The sequence below is a fragment of the Alligator mississippiensis genome, unplaced genomic scaffold (assembly GCF_030867095.1).
Source record: "Alligator mississippiensis isolate rAllMis1 unplaced genomic scaffold, rAllMis1 scaffold_177, whole genome shotgun sequence".
NCBI lineage: Eukaryota > Metazoa > Chordata > Crocodylia > Alligatoridae > Alligator > Alligator mississippiensis.
Window position 1 is genome coordinate 1 of NW_026775382.1, and position 15921 is coordinate 15921.

The window sequence follows — 15921 nt, forward strand, 5'->3', positions numbered from 1 at the left end:
AAGATATCGAGAAAGGCAATAAAACAGGGTTTTAATAAATGAGGGGAGGAATAAAAGGACAGGAACAGGGAAGGAGTCTCTTTTTTTAATTTCCAAACATCCGTAACTGTTTTAAGAACACAGGGAAATATAAAACAAAACCCATTTTGAGACTTCACCATGTCCTTTCCACTGAATGAAGACCAAGCAGTGCTATCTTGGGACAAGCCATTTTCTGTTAGTGACCCAGAGGCTGTTTCGGCTGTTGATACATTATGAGAAGCTAAAGCTGCACTATATCGGTTTACTTAAATCAGCCTGGATTTCTGCAAACCTAGTGTAACAAACTGCCAAGCCTATAGGAAGAGGTAAAACCCATGGACAGATGTTAGTTTCAATCTGAAACAAAATTAATTCTGTAAAGCCAAAACTATACAAATAGGTAAACTGATCCTTTCTCTGTTATATGGTGTACACCACAAAGAACTTATTTTACAACCTACAGTTTCTGACGGGGTTCAAACTCAAACCTGTAGCGCAGCTAATAAAAAATAAAACCAACAAACTGAGACTATTAAAGAAAAACAACAGGAATTGCATATCTTGAATAAAAGCAGAAGTAGGCTCTTTTTAAGTTACTTGCTGGGTCCTGATTCAATAGATATGTACAATATGTGGTTTTATCCAGGAACTCTAATGTGTACATTACTGTTTGAGACATACCATGGGATTTTTGGTAAAAATCCCATGCAACAGCCCTATTAGGCATGTTTGTCCTAGGAAGTTTAAGCATTTTTTTCTAGGTTTGGTCACAACACTGAACTACTTTGACATACTAAGTTCTCTCATCTGCCTGTTTTCATTCCTTATCCAACATGCAAAATGGGTGTGCTTAGTCCCATTCTCTATTTTACAAGACAATGAGGGCTTACATGCTATGAAAAGTCCAGAGATGCCAAAACTAAGTCACTACATTTTCATTTATATTCTTTATAACAAGCCATCTTTTTTTCCAAAACTCTCAATCCCACCCATACCTAGTGCTTCTTAGCAAGGTCAATTCCATATTGCCTTGTATCCTACGTACTTTTACCTATGGGAAGTTGGCAGTAAGTGTTATCAGATCAGATTAGGAATGTTTTACATACGCTTTGCATAGGTGTGCAATCATACAAGGTGCAAAGCAGAGGCAAACCAGGCCGAGAGACTGAGTAAAAAATAGTACCACACTCCTGGATACTGGACATGTTGAAACACAAAGGTCCACTAGTGACTACACAATAGTGTATGAAAAATCAACTCATACTACCCATTGACTTTAAAAACTAAACTCCAAATAAAATTAAAAAAAATCCCATAGCTTCTCTTTAAAAGGCCATTTTAGAACTCAAAGCCAGTCTCTTACAGGTGTCCTTCCTTCCTGTGACATTTCCTACACCTGCTGAAGGTCATGCTCATTGCGCTTACTCTCTTCTTCACTTTGAAGTCTGTCTCCTGATTTCAATTCATTCGAGTCCTCAGCTGATTTTATTTCTTTTGAGCTCTCCTCTTCTGTGACACTTGACAGGTTTTGCTGCCCCTCCTCCTTGTTGGTCTTCACCACCTCTTGCAGGTTGTATTTTCTGAACAGAACATAGTCTTTCACCACACTCAAGCAACAGACATTTTTTATTATTTCTACCACAATGGTATTCTCTGGGTTATTAAGATCCACTTTGTTTTCTGGATTTAGGCTGCCCACTATTCCTGCAAGATAGGAGAAAAAGGGAATGTTGTTTTTTTTTCTACTGTTAGAAGCTCCAATGTATGCGAGGACTTTTAGGGCAATTTTAATTCTGCCTGATAAAAATCAAATAGGGAAGCAGTACATCTCCTTTCTAATAATTACCCACTTAATGAAAACCCTGCTTTGTAACGACAGAACAAGAATCAGTTATGCAGAGGGTGTTTCTGCAAAGAGATTTGAAATGCAAGTATTTGAGTGCTAACATTTCAGAAGACCAACTACACCACAAAGGATAAGTAAAAAGATGACCTTATTCATACTTTGGGCAGCTGCAGTCAAGAATTTTCAGTCGACATGACTGCTTAAAATACCAGAAAAATATTAGGGCTCTTTGATTATACCCTCCCTAGTAAGGAAGAAACTACTATACTGCAACACTATAGCTCTGAATTCATTTGATAGTTCTCCCCTTAAGTCACAATCAGAGGAAACAGGGATTAGGGATCTCTGGAATTCACGCTAGATGTGCATAGTGCAGCCACTTCTTTAATACTGGAGTTTTCCCCCACGCAAACCACTGCCACTGACTAGCAGAGAGACCCTGTCTGAAACCACAACTACGGTTTTCATCTCCTGACCGTCAGGTGCGGATGGTGAGCAACAGGACCCCTCCACCAATCAGTGGCAGGGAGGAAAACGGGCAGGCAAGCAGAGGAAACCCCAAGATTAAAGAAGCTGCTGCACCACATATTTCTGGCATGAATTCCTGAGATCCCCAACAATGATACAAGATCTTCAGTATTCAAAAAAAGAATTTTCAAAAAACCTGCAAAGTTTACAGAAATGGTACATTCACTACCTTATTGGACTGTGTTGTTTTTGTCATGTTACGATGAGGTGGTTTGATACGGAGATGAACTGTTGAAGGAGTGTAAGGGTGTGGACACAAGACAGCTTGGAGACCCTTTCAAAGGGGCACGTTTAAAAAAGGAAGCATCTGATAGCTCTAACTGTTGTGTGTGAACAGGCTGAGAATGATTCAAATGCAGCAACTCTTTTAAAGCCGTACAAACATTCCTGTGTCCACACCCTTAGCATCAAGTTATGTTCATAACACTTAAGAAAAAACTGGAAGGAAAGACTTTGAATAATGCAATGGGCTTGAAAAAGGCCTTCCTTCCTTTAAAACAAAACCCTTATGCCTAGTTGTCCTGCTGGAATGATTTGGCCTGTGTAGCTTGCACACGTGCTTATAAGCCTGTTATGTGAAAGAAATACCTACCTGCCAGTTCTTTGATTACTTCTTCCCTACTCATATGACTATTATTACGAGCTTTGTACACAATCTGAAAAGTCCCTTTATTAGGGGCTTTAAACCAAGGCTCAAAAAAGGTCTCCGTGTATTTTTTCATATCCTCCAAAAAAGCCTTGCAGGTTCCAGAAATGGGCAGCATGCGCAGAATAACTCTTGTTTTCTTCTTTTTAGTAGTGTGCATGTCTTTTAATATATGATGCACCAGCTTCTCAGGCTCTACAAGGAAAGACAAGCAAGTATAAGAAGCAAATAGGTATTTCCTTTAGGAAAGAGAAATACAGCATTAAATCTTGCTAAGTACAAAGATGTCTGTAGGATGGAGTTTATTTTTATACATCTAGTAAACTCTGAAGAGCTTTCCAAAAGGGAATGAGCTTTTTCCATAGTTATATACGAGTACCCAGCATCCCCACTAAATGCAGCACTGGGAGCCTGTTTCTACAGGCCCTTATTCAGGGAAGAGGAGTTCTGCCCAATTAAGGACCAAAAGATCAGATCTTTGTTCTTGTGGGTAGAACTGTTAGTGTACAGATATTTTTTCTAGTTCACATTTAACAATCAGGCTGGGAGACCTGGAAAAAGGGTTATACCTTTGGTTTTATGTCTGCCTGTACATGACTCTTTCCAATGTCCTTACATTAAGCAAGATGCAATTGTCTTTTTGTATGAAGAGGGTTCAGGTTATTTTGCACTAGAGGTCACTAGAGGGTCTAGGAGGAAGCACGCAAGACAGAGGAAAGATGTATATACATTCTGCATACTCCTCTTCTTTGAGAAGTCACTCTCCATATCTTATTGTTAAGTAAGTCTAGAGTGCCTATAGAGTTATATGGTACTTATTTCACTACAAACCTATGCCCAGGGTCCTAATAAAGACCACGTTGTTAGCTCCACTCTCTACTGACTGGAATCGTCTCAGCTTCTGTTCTGTTGAAGTACGAATCTGATCGATTTCTTTCTTTAAGGCAGCTTCAACATCATCCTCTTCACTTCCTGACAGCTTGTCATCTTGATCTGAGAACTGTTTGAATAAGAGAAAGCATCTTAAATTCAGTGCCATTAAATTGTTAAGAAATCACATCTACTGCTCAGTAAATAAAGGTCACAGCAACAATTAAGAAGCAAGTCCTGAAAAAGCAAGCTGAGCAGTGATGCACAGGAAGGTAGTTGAAATAAGCAGTCCATGGCATCATTTGAGAAGAAAGCACTATAGGCATCAAGGCAAAGACGTGACATTTTTTCTGTGGAAATTAGCATGTATGCAATGACACAAGTTGGTCCAAGTGGCACATGTTGCATTTTATTTAAACAAAGGAGCAATGAATTATCAAATATGCAATGCACACAGGTATGATTAAGAGGAGAGACTTTCACCAGTGTTAATGTACAAAATGGAAGGAGGGCAGAACTTTCAAACCCCAGAACAGCCAAGAGAGCAGGGAGCCCATTATGAAGAATTACTGAACCCAACTGAAGGCAACAACTGTTTAAAAATACTGTAAAAAACCAGTAGAAAGGGCTTTTCCAGGGGTAGTTTAGCATGCAAGCAGTTATTTAGATAGTCTATTCAATGATCTCACCCTACAATATTAGCAAACTTTTTCTGGCATGCCCCACCATGCCCTGGTTGCTTAAAATAGATCTTTTAGGCTGGAAAGATGCCTGAATTATCTATAGCTAGAGATGCAGGTAGCTATGTTAGTCCACAGTCAAGCAGAAGGCAGGGTAGATTTGTACCTTACAGACTAACCAAAGTAGATAAGACAGTTGAAGCTCACTACATCAGATGAAGCAAGTACTATATATAGTCTGTTGGGAGCAGGAGGAAGAAGGGATGACAAGTCAGACACCAGATCCTGCTTCTGGAAGGTAAGTGAGCTTGGTCTGTCTGTGTGTGAGGTTTGGTAAACATTTGGCTGGTTTTTTTTAGGCCCTGAGCAGTTTGCGAGTGCTGCTAGCTGAGTGATTGCTGCCCCTGTCTGACAAAAGCCATAACAATGGGGTGGAGCCAGTCCAGGCCTGCCAGAGCATAAAAGGAAACCAGAGCCCAAGACAGGTAAAGCAAACAAGGCAGTTTGCAGCCCCCATCTTTGAAGGGGGAGCCTTTAAGGTAAGTTCTTTCTTAAATTAAGAGTAATTAACCTAGATATATAATGGAAGTAGCTGAAACACAGCAGTTAGATCAATATTTAAATCTTTCTTTAATTAGCGGATGTAATTAGGGTAAGGCTAAACAGGAAGTCAATCCATAAGTTGAAAGTTTCTAGTGAAAGGGAACCAATAAATCAAAACCATCTTAAGAGGAAACTGAGGTTTTAACACTTTAAAAAAAAATCTACAGATAGAAGCACAAGCAGCAGGGTGGGGACTACCCAGTTAACTGCACTGAGTGCAGCATGTATGGTTATTACCTGCCCTAGGGGCAGGTTTTGTATGTGTTGACCTGCTTCAAGGAATGCCTGGCTCAGAGAGCAAGTATGTTCTCTCAGGGTTTGGGGGGGTAGAAGTGGTGCAGCTATAGGAGGTACAGAGGTTCATAGATGAGGCTTTTAGGGACACTGTAGAGCAGCCCCACAAGGCTGAGGAGGATGAGAGCCTTGGGATGGAGGGCATCAAGTTGGGAAGGAGAGAAACTATTAAGGATGCACCAATAAAGATTTTTTGGGCTAATACTGATGGCCCATTATTAACAAGCCATATTAGCCAATACTAATCCGACTGCCAATATGCAGCCTGGCAGTTTGGATAGCAGCGTCTGGCTGTAAACTGGGGGAAGGGAGGGTGGTCAGCAGATTGAGGACTCCACAGTGAGGGAGAGAGTGGGGCAAGCGCTTCCCAGCCAGGGAGGGTCGGGCTATGGGATGGAGCCACAAGCAGCTCGTCTGGGGAGCATGGAAGTCATGGGGGGCATGTGCCCCTAGAATCTGCATGCAGGGCGAGGGCAGGCTGTGGACGGAGGCGGTGCCAGGCTCTTCCCCAAGGAAGCACTGGACTGGGGCTGTGCCAAGGCCCTCGGGCAGCAGCGGCACTGGGAGGGGAGCTTTGAGGAATCTACAGCAAATTTTTGGGTGGCTATATTTTTGGGTGCCCCAGTGCTGCTACCAATTGCCCCAAGCAAAGCTCCGGCCCAGCCCCCTCCACCAGGAAGAGCCTGGAACTGCCCCTGGCTCACAGCGGCAGCCCACCCACCTCTGCCCCGCACACAAATCCAGGGAGCACGTGCCCTCCATGCCTCCCCAAGGGTGCACACAGCAGCATGAGCTGCCCCCTGCCCCTCCATGAGCTGCCTGCAGCTCCCATACCCCACTCTGCCCCTCCCAACAGACTTACCTGCCACACACTACTTTCCAAGCTGCCAGGCTGCACTCCTGGCCCCAGGCATGCTGCAGCTGTGCCCACACATGCACTTATCGGTGACATTATCAGCCACATCAGCCAAAAAAAAAAGCTGACTGCCGATAATGTCAATTTTTCAATCTGACACAGACAGAGAGAGGTATTGGTGCACCTCTAGAAACTACCCCTTTGATGGGACCCCCTTCCAGCCAATGTTACTGCATCCTCCTGTGCCAAGGATACTCCTCCAAGGGAGGGAGCTCCACAGGATAGGAGGAGGCAATTGACTGTAGCGCGCGATTCAATTATTAGGCACACGGACAGCTGGGTCCGTGACATCTGAGAGACCTTGCACCTAGGCACAGAAGTAGCAGTCCTCATGGGATGTGTTTTTAAGTTGCTGGGGAGGAGCCAGTGGTCGCAGTCCAGTGGGTACCAAGGATATGGCTATGGGTAGCACGCAGGTCCCAAAAACTAAATTTAGGCTGCTACTAGGACCTTTACGGCAGCAGTTACATTAACACTGGAGAAAGTGAACCTCTGAAATGCTTCCCACGCCCCGCTCAGGGCCGGGGAGCCGGGCAGGGCTCGTCCCAACGCGGCGGAGGCGAGGTGCAGCTATGGCGGGACCCAGTAGGTGGCAGCTCTGATGGGCCGACCGTGCGTCTGGTGTGGTCAGTGCAGAAGGTGCAACCTCCAGCACCGCGCTCAAGCCCTAAGGCGCCGATTCTCGGCCCGGGGCCCCTAGGGCTCTGAAGGGGCGGCACGAAACGCGAGGAGGGGGGGCCGGGCGGGCTCCGGCTTCAAGCGCGGGGAGAGGGAGGGGAGGAGGAGCCGGGCCGCACTGCCCGGGGCACGCACCTTCTCGGGCCCGTACAGCTGCTCGCCGTACTCGCCCAGCAGGCTGTAGGCCTCCCCCACGCACTTGCGCTCGTTCATGTTGCACGTGATGAGGATGCCCTGCATGCCCGGCTCCAGCTGCCGCGGCGCCCCGGCGCGGCCCCGCTTCACCGCCGGGCCCTGCACGTACTGCGCCTTGTGCCGCCGCTTCCTATCCGGGGCCGCCATGGTGCCCCCGCCAGCCCTGCCACGTGCTGCCGCGGCGCGGCGCGATGACGCTGCAGCGGCGGGACTGCGCTGGGTCCTAGCGCCCGAGGAGACGCGCGCTGCGGCCGCAGAAGCACGTCTACACCAGAGCCGCTCAGTTGCGTCACAAGCTCCGCCCACATCGCGCGGGGCAACCTGAGGCGCTGCCGCCTAACGCGGCTCTTGCAGCTGTCGCAGCCCGCTGCTTTTAACAGCGCCCGCCCTCTCGCGGTGCAGAGCCTCTCCCAGACGCGCCCTGCCCTGCCCTGCCCTGCCTTCCTCCGGCACCTCCGAGGCTCGTGTGTCGCCCCCTCTGCCTAACACCGCAGGGATCTGAAGAACTCGTGACATTCCCCCTCAGCCTTCTCTTGTCCAGACTGTGTAATGCCAGCTCTTCCCGCCTTGCCCTGTAAGTCGTGTTTCCTGCCCCTCTCACTATTTCCCTCCCCGTTTGCTGAAGTCCGGTTTAGCGCCATCGTTCAGAAAGAGCAGGGCCCGAAGCTGGGCGCGGTCCTCCAGGCGAGGCCTCGTGGTGCCAACTAGAGCAGAAGAATCGCTCCGCTCGCCTTGCAAGTGCCACTGCTGTCAGTGCAGCCGGGTCTGCCTTCGCGCAGCCTGGTCCGCTGCTGCCTTTTTTGCAACAAGAGTGCGCTGTTGGCTCATACTTGCCATACGGGCCCGTACGGGGACAGTGATTTGATTTGGTGATTCGAATTACTGTCCAGATTCGATTTGGCCGAATCTGACTCGGAGATGGGCCTGAATCGGCCAGGCCCAGCCCCTGCCTGCTCTCCCAGCCGGGTATTGAATGCCCCAGCTCCCGGCACTTGCTGGGGGGGGAAAAAGCCCTGACTCAGCAGCAGCTGCTGGGTGGGGGGGCAATCCCTGCTACCCCTCACTGCCCCACACTGCATGGGGGGCTCTCCACAAGCCCCAGGACTCCCCCTCTCACTCCCCCAGCCCCCCCACGGGTGCCCCTTCTGTGCCAGCTCCGGCCCTTTAAGAAGAAAAAAACAGAAAAAAACCCGGGCCTCACTGCTCCTGCCGGTGGGAGGTGATCCCTGCTGCCCCCCGTAGCCCCACGCAGCCCCACGCCACATGAGGGGCTCTGCATGAGCCCCCAAAGCCCAGATGCTGCTGCAGGAGTGGTGAGTTCAGGGGGTTTTCTTGGCTTTTTTTTCTTAAAGGGCCGGAGCTGGACTGGGCGGGGCAGCCATGGCGGGGCTAGGGGAGTGAGGGAGGGGTTGGGGGGCTCGTGGCAGAGCTCCCCATGCTCACTAGGTCTGCCGGGCAGGGGGTGATCCGGGCCTTTTTTTTTTTTTAAGTACCGAGAGCTGAGGCAGCCATGAGGGGAGCTGGGGGAGTGGTCAGGGGATGAGGGGGGTCGGGGAAGTTGGCAGGGGTCCCCCCGTGGTCCCCTCCCCCAGCCCCTAGTACTTACCAGTTCTGAGTCACTGGGGACTGCCCAAATTATCAAAGCTCTCTGAATCTTTTCCGAAGATTTGGAAATCTTTGAATCGATTCAGACCTTTCGATTGGTCCCCTGATTTGATTTGGATTTGGAGATTTGGCCACCGAATCAGGCCAAATCTCCTCCAAATCAAATCGCCAACCAAAGCTTCGCACAGCCCTACTGTGAACTATTCCACCAAGGCTTTTTTTTTTTCAATTGCATCATCATTTCATGACAGTAGCAGGACTGCCAGTTCTTCCTGTTTATTCCCCATGCTTCTTACATCAGCACCTAAACATTATAGCTAACTAACTGATTGCCCTATCTACTCTCTGAGAACATTGTTAGGGCTTCCCCTACTGCCTTCTCTTGCTTGATTTATTTGTATCTATGTCACCTGGCTTGTATCTCTAGGTTTTTGTCTCCACCCCCCATTGAACCCACTGGTAGTTGAAAGCCCTACTCACTAAGTTAGCCTGGATACAAAGACATTCTTCTCCCTCTTCATCAGGTGGACGAAGCTTGGACAACTTTTGTCTGGTGCTTCCTTAACTGCTTCTGCCTCCTGCCCGTTATTCCCCTGCCGGGTGGCAGCAAAATACCTTTTTCAACGGGAAGCTGAGTCTTGGTTTCCTGACTGGTCTATTCCCTGGGAAGATGTGTTGCAATGGTCCACAAATGCCAATGTGGATCTCTTGCTGTCTGTTCTGCATTTGGATCATGAATCTCTTCTCTGTCCTCACAGATTGTATTGTGGGCACCCAGAGAAAGATTTAGTGCTAAACACTCGGCATTTGGTTGCAATACTTGGGGGGAGGAGGTGCTATCTGAGCATAGTGTGTCAGGCGTGTCAGACTTTTAGAAAGGTACCTGATCACATTGCTTATCTGAATGTCCTCCAAGTAATCAACCTCCCAGGAACCGGAGTAGTAATATACTATGACTGTGTAGAGTTCCTTCCATTAAAAGCAAACAGGCTTGCCATGACCTTTTCCTAGGGTCAGACAGAATTAGTCAGGAGTCTGTTGAGTCTTTGGTTGTTCATTGCTCGTCTTTCTACTACTACAACAAGTAGTACAGAAAGCAGTATTATGCCTCATCAAAAAGAATACAATACAGAAGCAATTAGAGAGATTAGTTTGTCAGAGAGACTAGTTTTCTCCGTGAACCATAAAAATTACTCATCTGAGGATTCTTGGCATATTTTCCCACCATTTTGTCAAAAAACAGTTTTGCTGTCATTTTCTATTAACTTTTATGCCTCCTTTGGGACAGTTTAGTCTTTTGTTTGGGGATTCCTTTGTTGTGGAGGGATCTTGCTGTGATGTCACTCATCAAAAAAAATCTCACTGGTCCAATGCTGTTGCAAGTTTTGCTGATCATGAGGGAGAGAGCATCTCCTTTTGTTGGCTGGGTCCTCTTTAAAGTAGTTTCTTTCCACTGTTGTGTGTTTATCACTAAGGTGGTTCAGCTTTCCCAGGCTTCTGTGATTCATAGACATTAGGGCTGGAAGGGATCTTGTGAGATCATTGGGTCCAGCCCCCTGCTTAAGGGCCAGGAAGTCAGCTGGGGTCAGATCACCTCAGCAAGATAAGCATCCAAGCATTTCTTGAACGTATCCAGAATAGGTGCTTTCACTACTTCTGGGGGAGTCTATTCCAGACTCTGGAGACTCGGACGGTAAAGAAGTTTTTCCTTATGTCCAGTCTAAAACGGTCTTCCAGCAGTTTGTGACCATTAGACCTTGTCTTCCCTTGAGATGCCCTGATGAACAGATGTTCTCCCAGTTCCTAGTGCACACCCCTTATATACTTATAGGCTGCCACCAAGTTCCCCTTGAGCCTTCTCTTTTCCAGGCTGAAGAGTCCCATGTCCTTCAGTGTCTCCTCATGAGGCCTGTTCTCTTGACCTCTAGTCATGCACGTGGCTTTCCTCTGGACTCTTTCAAGCTTCTCTGCATCCTTCCTAAAGTGCAGAGTCCAAAATTGGATGGGTCCACCAAGGCTGGGTAAAGGGGGAGGATGACTTCTTGGGTCTCGCTTGAGACGCATCAGTAGATGCAAGCCAGAGTTTTATTTGCTTTGCTGGCTGCGGCATGGCATTGGTGGCTCATGTTCATCTTGTGGTCAGTCATGACCCCCAAGCTTCTTTCAGTTGTGGTGCTAGTGAGTATAGCACTGCCGAGCCTGTAAGTATGATGTGGATTTTTTTTCCCCCAAAATGGAGCACCTTGCATTTCTGTGTTGAATGCCATCAGGTTTTGATTCGTCCACCTTGCAACCCTGTCCAGGTCAGCCTGAATCACCAGCCTATCCCGTACTGTGACCACATTTCCCCATAGTTTGGTGTCATCAGCCAGTTTAGCCAGTCCACTTCTGACACCTGAATCCAGGTTGTTTATAAATATGTTAAAGAGTACTGGTCCAAGTATGGAGCCCTGGGGGACGCCCCTGGTCACCGTGCGCCATGTCAACACGGTTCCATCGACCATTACTCTCTGGGTCCGACCACAGAGCCAGTTTCCAAGCCATTGGACTGTGAGGTTGTTGACGCCGCAGTTCCCCAGTATAACCATGAGGACTTCATGGGAGACCAAGTCAAAGGCTTTTTTGAAATCTAAATATATTTCATAGATTTCATAGACATTGGGGCTGGAAGGGACCTCGGAAAATCATCGAGTCCAGCCCCCCACCCGAAGGGCAGGAAGTCAGCTGGGGTCATAAGATCCCAGCAAGATAAGCATCCAATTTACTCTTGAAGGTGTTCAATGTAGGTGCTTGAATCACCTCTGGTGGCAGGCTATTCCAGACCTTGGGGGCTCGGACAGTAAAGAAATTCTTCCTTACATCCAGCCTGAAACGGTCTTGCAGGAGTTTATAATCGTTCGACCTTATCATCCCTTGGGGCGCTCTGGTGAACAAACGTTCCCCCAGATCCTGATGGTCACCCCTGATAAACTTATAGGTGGCCATCAGATCACCCCTGAACCTGCGCTTTTCCAGGCTAAAGAGCCCCATAGCTCTCAGCCTGTCATCGTAAGGTCTATATGGCATCAACCTCTTCTCCTTTTTCTGGGTGATGCATCAGCTGGTCATAGAAGGAAATGAGGTTGGTCAGGCAAAACCTACCCGCAACAAAGCCATGTTGGCTATCTCTCAAAATGTTGCCTTCCATTAGCCTGTTGTTGATGGTTACTTTGATCATTTTTTCCAAGATCTTTCCAGGGATTGAGGTCAAAATGATTGGCCTGTAGTTGCCTGTATCGTCCTTCCTTCCATTCTCAAAGATTGGCACCACACTGGCCCTCTTCCGATCTTCAGGCACCTCTCCCGAGCGCCACAAGTTCTCAGATCTCCTTGCCATTGGTCGTGCTAGGATGTCAGCCAACTCTTTTAGTACTCTTGGGTTCATTCTGTCTGGGCTAGCTGACTTGTGGATGTCTAGTCTCTCAAGCTGTTCCCTCACAAGTTCTTCGTTAATTGTAGGCATATGATCGCCCTTATCCTGGTAGTCCTGGTCCTGTCAGGCAGGATGATCCCCTTGGGCTGGTGGAAAACCGACGCAAAGTAATGGTTGAGAAGATTAGCTTTCTCCTGTGTGTTGGTTGTCCGCTGCCCCATTTGGTTCAGCAAGGGTCCAAATGGGGCAGCTGACAACTGACACCCAGGAGAAAGCTAATCTCAACCTCCTCAAGGGGGCCGCAGAAAGACGTGGAGACACCACCCGAGCAAGACAGGTGACGCACACAAGGAGTGCCCAGGTAAGAAACAGGGGTCCAGATAGTCTTCCTAATCGAGGGGTGGCACGCGCAGCTATGCAAGTCCTTAAATGCCTGTATACCAATGCTCAGAGTATGGGGAACGAACAGGAGGAACTCACCCTCAGAATAGCCAGTTCAAACCCAGACATAGCAGGGATTACAGAAATGTGGTGGGATTCAATCCACGACTGGGCAGTGAGCATTAGGGGCTATAGGCTCTACAGGCGGGATAGAGAAGGAAGGAAGGGAGGGGGTGTGGCGCTCTGTGTCAAAGAGCAATACACATCCTCTGCCAGCAAAATGGGGTCGGAGGAAGAGCAAGCTGAAGTGCCCTGGGTCAAGATACAAGGGGGTTGTGGGGAGAGGGATTTAATGGTGGGGGTCTACTACAGACCCCCCTACCAAGGGGAGGAGCTGGACCAGGAATTTTCAGGCCAGCTTGCAGAGGCACTTAAGGCAAGAGATGTAGTTGTCATGGGTGATCTAAATTACCCGGACATCTGCTGGGAGGAGCAGTCAGCCAGGTCGGACCATTCCAGGAGGTTCTTGGCTAAGATACAGGACCTCCACTTAACCCAGGAGGTGCACAGTCCCACCAGAGGAAATGCCCTGTTGGACCTGGTCCTGGCCACAGGCGATGACCTGGTAAGGGGGCTCCAGGTCCTTGACCACCTGCGTGATAGCGATCATTGCTTGCTGGAATTCATCATCCAGCGCGTGGTGACAAGGGCCTGCAGCAAGGCAGTAGCCCTAGACTTCAAGAGGGCCAACTTCAAGGAGTTGAGGAGATTGGTGGGAGAGGCGCTGGGGTTCTCGAGGGCAGGGGAACTCAGTGCCCAAGATGAGTGGTCATTCCTTAAGGAGACGATACTCAGGGCCCAAGGGGTGACAATGCCAACAAGAAGCAAGGAGGGCAAGAGTGCCCAAAAGCCTCCCTGGCTCACCGAGGACATCCGGGAATGCCTGGTTGCCAAAAAGGCGGCGTACACCCAGTGGAAGGGGGGGCGATCTCCAAAGAAGAGTATACCTCCACTGCTCGGGCCTGTAGGGGGCTGTTAGGAAATCTAAGGCAGACACAGAGCTAGGACTAGCGTCCAAGATCAAAGATAATAAAAAGTCCTTTTTCAAATATATAGGGAGGATGAAGAAGGCGCCGGGAAATGTGGGGCCCCTGCAAGATACGCTGGGCAATCTGGTGGTTGCGCCAGAGGAGAAAGCAGACCTCTTTAACAAATTCTCCACCTCTGTTTTCTTGTGCAGGGATCGGGACTCCCCCACCGTGATTCAAGATGGACTTGAGGGGAACGCCTCCAGACCTAAGGTTGAGGAGGACCGGGTTAGAGTGCTACTGGAGGGGCTGGACGTGTTCAAATCAGCAGGTCCAGATGCTCTGCACTCCAGGGTGTTGAGGAAGCTAGCAGGGGTTATTGCAGGGCCCTTGGCATGGCTTTACGAGCGCTCGTGGTGCTTGGGCCAGGTGCCAGATGATTGGAAGATAGCCAATGCGGTCCCCATCTTTAAAAAAGGGAGGAGGGAGGACCCGGGCAACTATAGGTCCGTCAGTCTTACCTCAATCCTGGGGAAACTCTGAGAAGATCATCAAGGAGCAGATCTGTGATGGGCCAGCATCGGGGATGATGCTCAAGGGCAACCAGCACGGTTTCATTAGGGGCAGGTCATGTCAGACCAACCTGACTGCCTTTTACGATCAGGTCACAAGAGCATTGGATGCAGGTGTCGCCGTGGATGTAGTCTTTCTGGACTTCAGCAAGGCCTTTGACACTGTCAACCACCCCATCCTCATTAAAAAACTAGGCGACTGTGGCATCGATGCCTACACAGTCAGATGGGTTGCAAATTGGCTGAAGGGTCATACTCGGAGGGTGTTGGTGGACAGGTCATATTTGACCTGGGGGGAAGTGGGCAGCGGAGTCCCCCAGGGCTCGGGTCTTAGGCCCACACTGTTCAATTTCTTTATCAGCGATTTGGATGACGGGGTGAAAATCAACCTGTTCAAATTTCCTGATGATAGCAAAATATGGGGTGAAGTGGGCATGTCAGCAGGGAGGGGAAAGACTGCAGAAAGACCTGGATAGGGTGCAGGGGTGGGCTAACAAAAACAAGATGCATTTCAATACTGACAAGTGCAGGGTGCTGCACTTGGGCAGGAGTAACCAGCAGCACACTTATAAGATGGGAAATTCCCTTGTTGAGAGCACGGAGGCAGAAAGGGATCTTGAAGTCATCATTGACTCCAAGATGAACATGGGCCAACAATATGAGGTCACGGTCGGCAGGGCTAACCGGACCTTATCGTGCATCCACAGGTGCATCTCAAGTAGGGCCAAGGAGGTGATCCTCCCCCTCTACGCGACACTGGTCAGCCCGCAGCTGGAGTACTGTGTCCAGTTCTGGGCACCCCACTTCAAGAGGGATGTGGACAACATTGAGAGGGTCCAGAGGAGGGCCACCCACATGATCCAGGGACAGCAGGGCAGACCCTATAATGAGAGGCTATGGGACCTGAATCTGTTCAGCCTTCACAAGAGAAGGCTGAGGGGGGACCTGGTGACCGTTTATAAACTCACTAGGGGGGACCAGAAGAGTTTGAGGGAGACCTTGTTTCCCCTAGCGCCCCCCAGGATAACAAGGAATAACGGCCACAAGTTGTTGGAGAGTAGGTTTAGATTAGACATCCGTAAGAACTACTTCACAGTTAGGGCAAATAGGATCTGGAACCAACTTCCAAGGGAAGTGGTGCTGGCTCCTACCCTGGTGGTCTTTAAGAAGCGACTCGATGCCTACCTGGCTGGGGTCATTTGAGCCCAGTTTTCTTCCCGCCCAGGCAGGGGGGGGCAGACTTGAAGATCTACAAGGTCCCTTCCGACCCAACTTCTATGATTCTATGAACCCTCAGCACAGAATTTAGGATCCTACTGGCAGAAATCTACGTTCTACATGTGACAGTTTTATTTTCACTCAATAGCAACAGCTCCAAGCATTTTGCTGACATGTTCATCATAACTCTTTGCTGCCTTTGGTACTACTGTTTAGGGGCTGAGGGTTCATCGGAGGGAAACAGGTATCTTACCATCACGGCTTTAGGACAATGTTTGCCCAAGCTAGCTAGATGAAAGCGAACTCAAATATATTTATACATGTTGCAATCTCATTCTGTTTACAGAGGCTTGGATCCAATTGTGCCTTAGTATTGACCGTTCTGTCTCTCTGCAGCTGAGCTCCTATATACTCCCACAAACATTCAG

General features: G+C 48.7%; 2 protein-coding genes across 4 annotated transcripts; one reads left to right on the plus strand and one right to left on the minus strand.

The window, feature by feature from the left end:
- Nucleotides 1-14: 14 nt before the first annotated feature.
- Nucleotides 15-7468, minus strand: LOC132243217 (THUMP domain-containing protein 1-like). Its single transcript, XM_006273704.4, has 4 exons — nt 7218-7468; nt 3873-4041; nt 2988-3236; nt 15-1725 (listed from the first exon to the last, which is right to left on the minus strand). Exons 1-4 carry the CDS (start codon nt 7422-7424, stop codon nt 1412-1414), a joined length of 939 nt encoding a protein of 312 aa, XP_006273766.1. The 5' UTR covers nt 7425-7468; the 3' UTR covers nt 15-1411.
- Nucleotides 5057-15883, plus strand: LOC132247417 (uncharacterized). Of its 3 annotated transcripts, none has more exons than XM_059720200.1 (2): nt 5057-5130; nt 13916-15883. In XM_059720200.1, exon 2 carries the CDS (start codon nt 14681-14683, stop codon nt 15476-15478), a length of 798 nt encoding a protein of 265 aa, XP_059576183.1. In that variant the 5' UTR covers nt 5057-5130; nt 13916-14680; the 3' UTR covers nt 15479-15883. The 3 variants fall into 3 exon arrangements, 1 of the variants encoding a protein (XP_059576183.1); XR_009458713.1 differs by lacking the exon at nt 5057-5130 and adding an exon at nt 7490-7851; XR_009458712.1 differs by lacking the exon at nt 5057-5130 and adding an exon at nt 7862-8590.
- The last annotated feature ends 38 nt before the right edge of the window (nt 15884-15921 follow it).

Coding starts and splice junctions, on each gene's coding strand:
- LOC132247417 (XM_059720200.1), top strand. CDS start 14,681: ATGATAGCAAAATATGGGGTGAAGTGGGCATGTCAGCAGGGAGGGGAA.
- LOC132243217 (XM_006273704.4), bottom strand. CDS start 7,424: ATGGCGGCCCCGGATAGGAAGCGGCGGCACAAGGCGCAGTACGTGCAG. Junction 4,042..7,217: donor AGCTGTACGGGCCCGAGAAG/GTGCGTGCCCCG, acceptor TTATTCAAACAG/TTCTCAGATCAAGATGACAA. Junction 3,237..3,872: donor TATTAGGACCCTGGGCATAG/GTTTGTAGTGAA, acceptor CTTTCCTTGTAG/AGCCTGAGAAGCTGGTGCAT.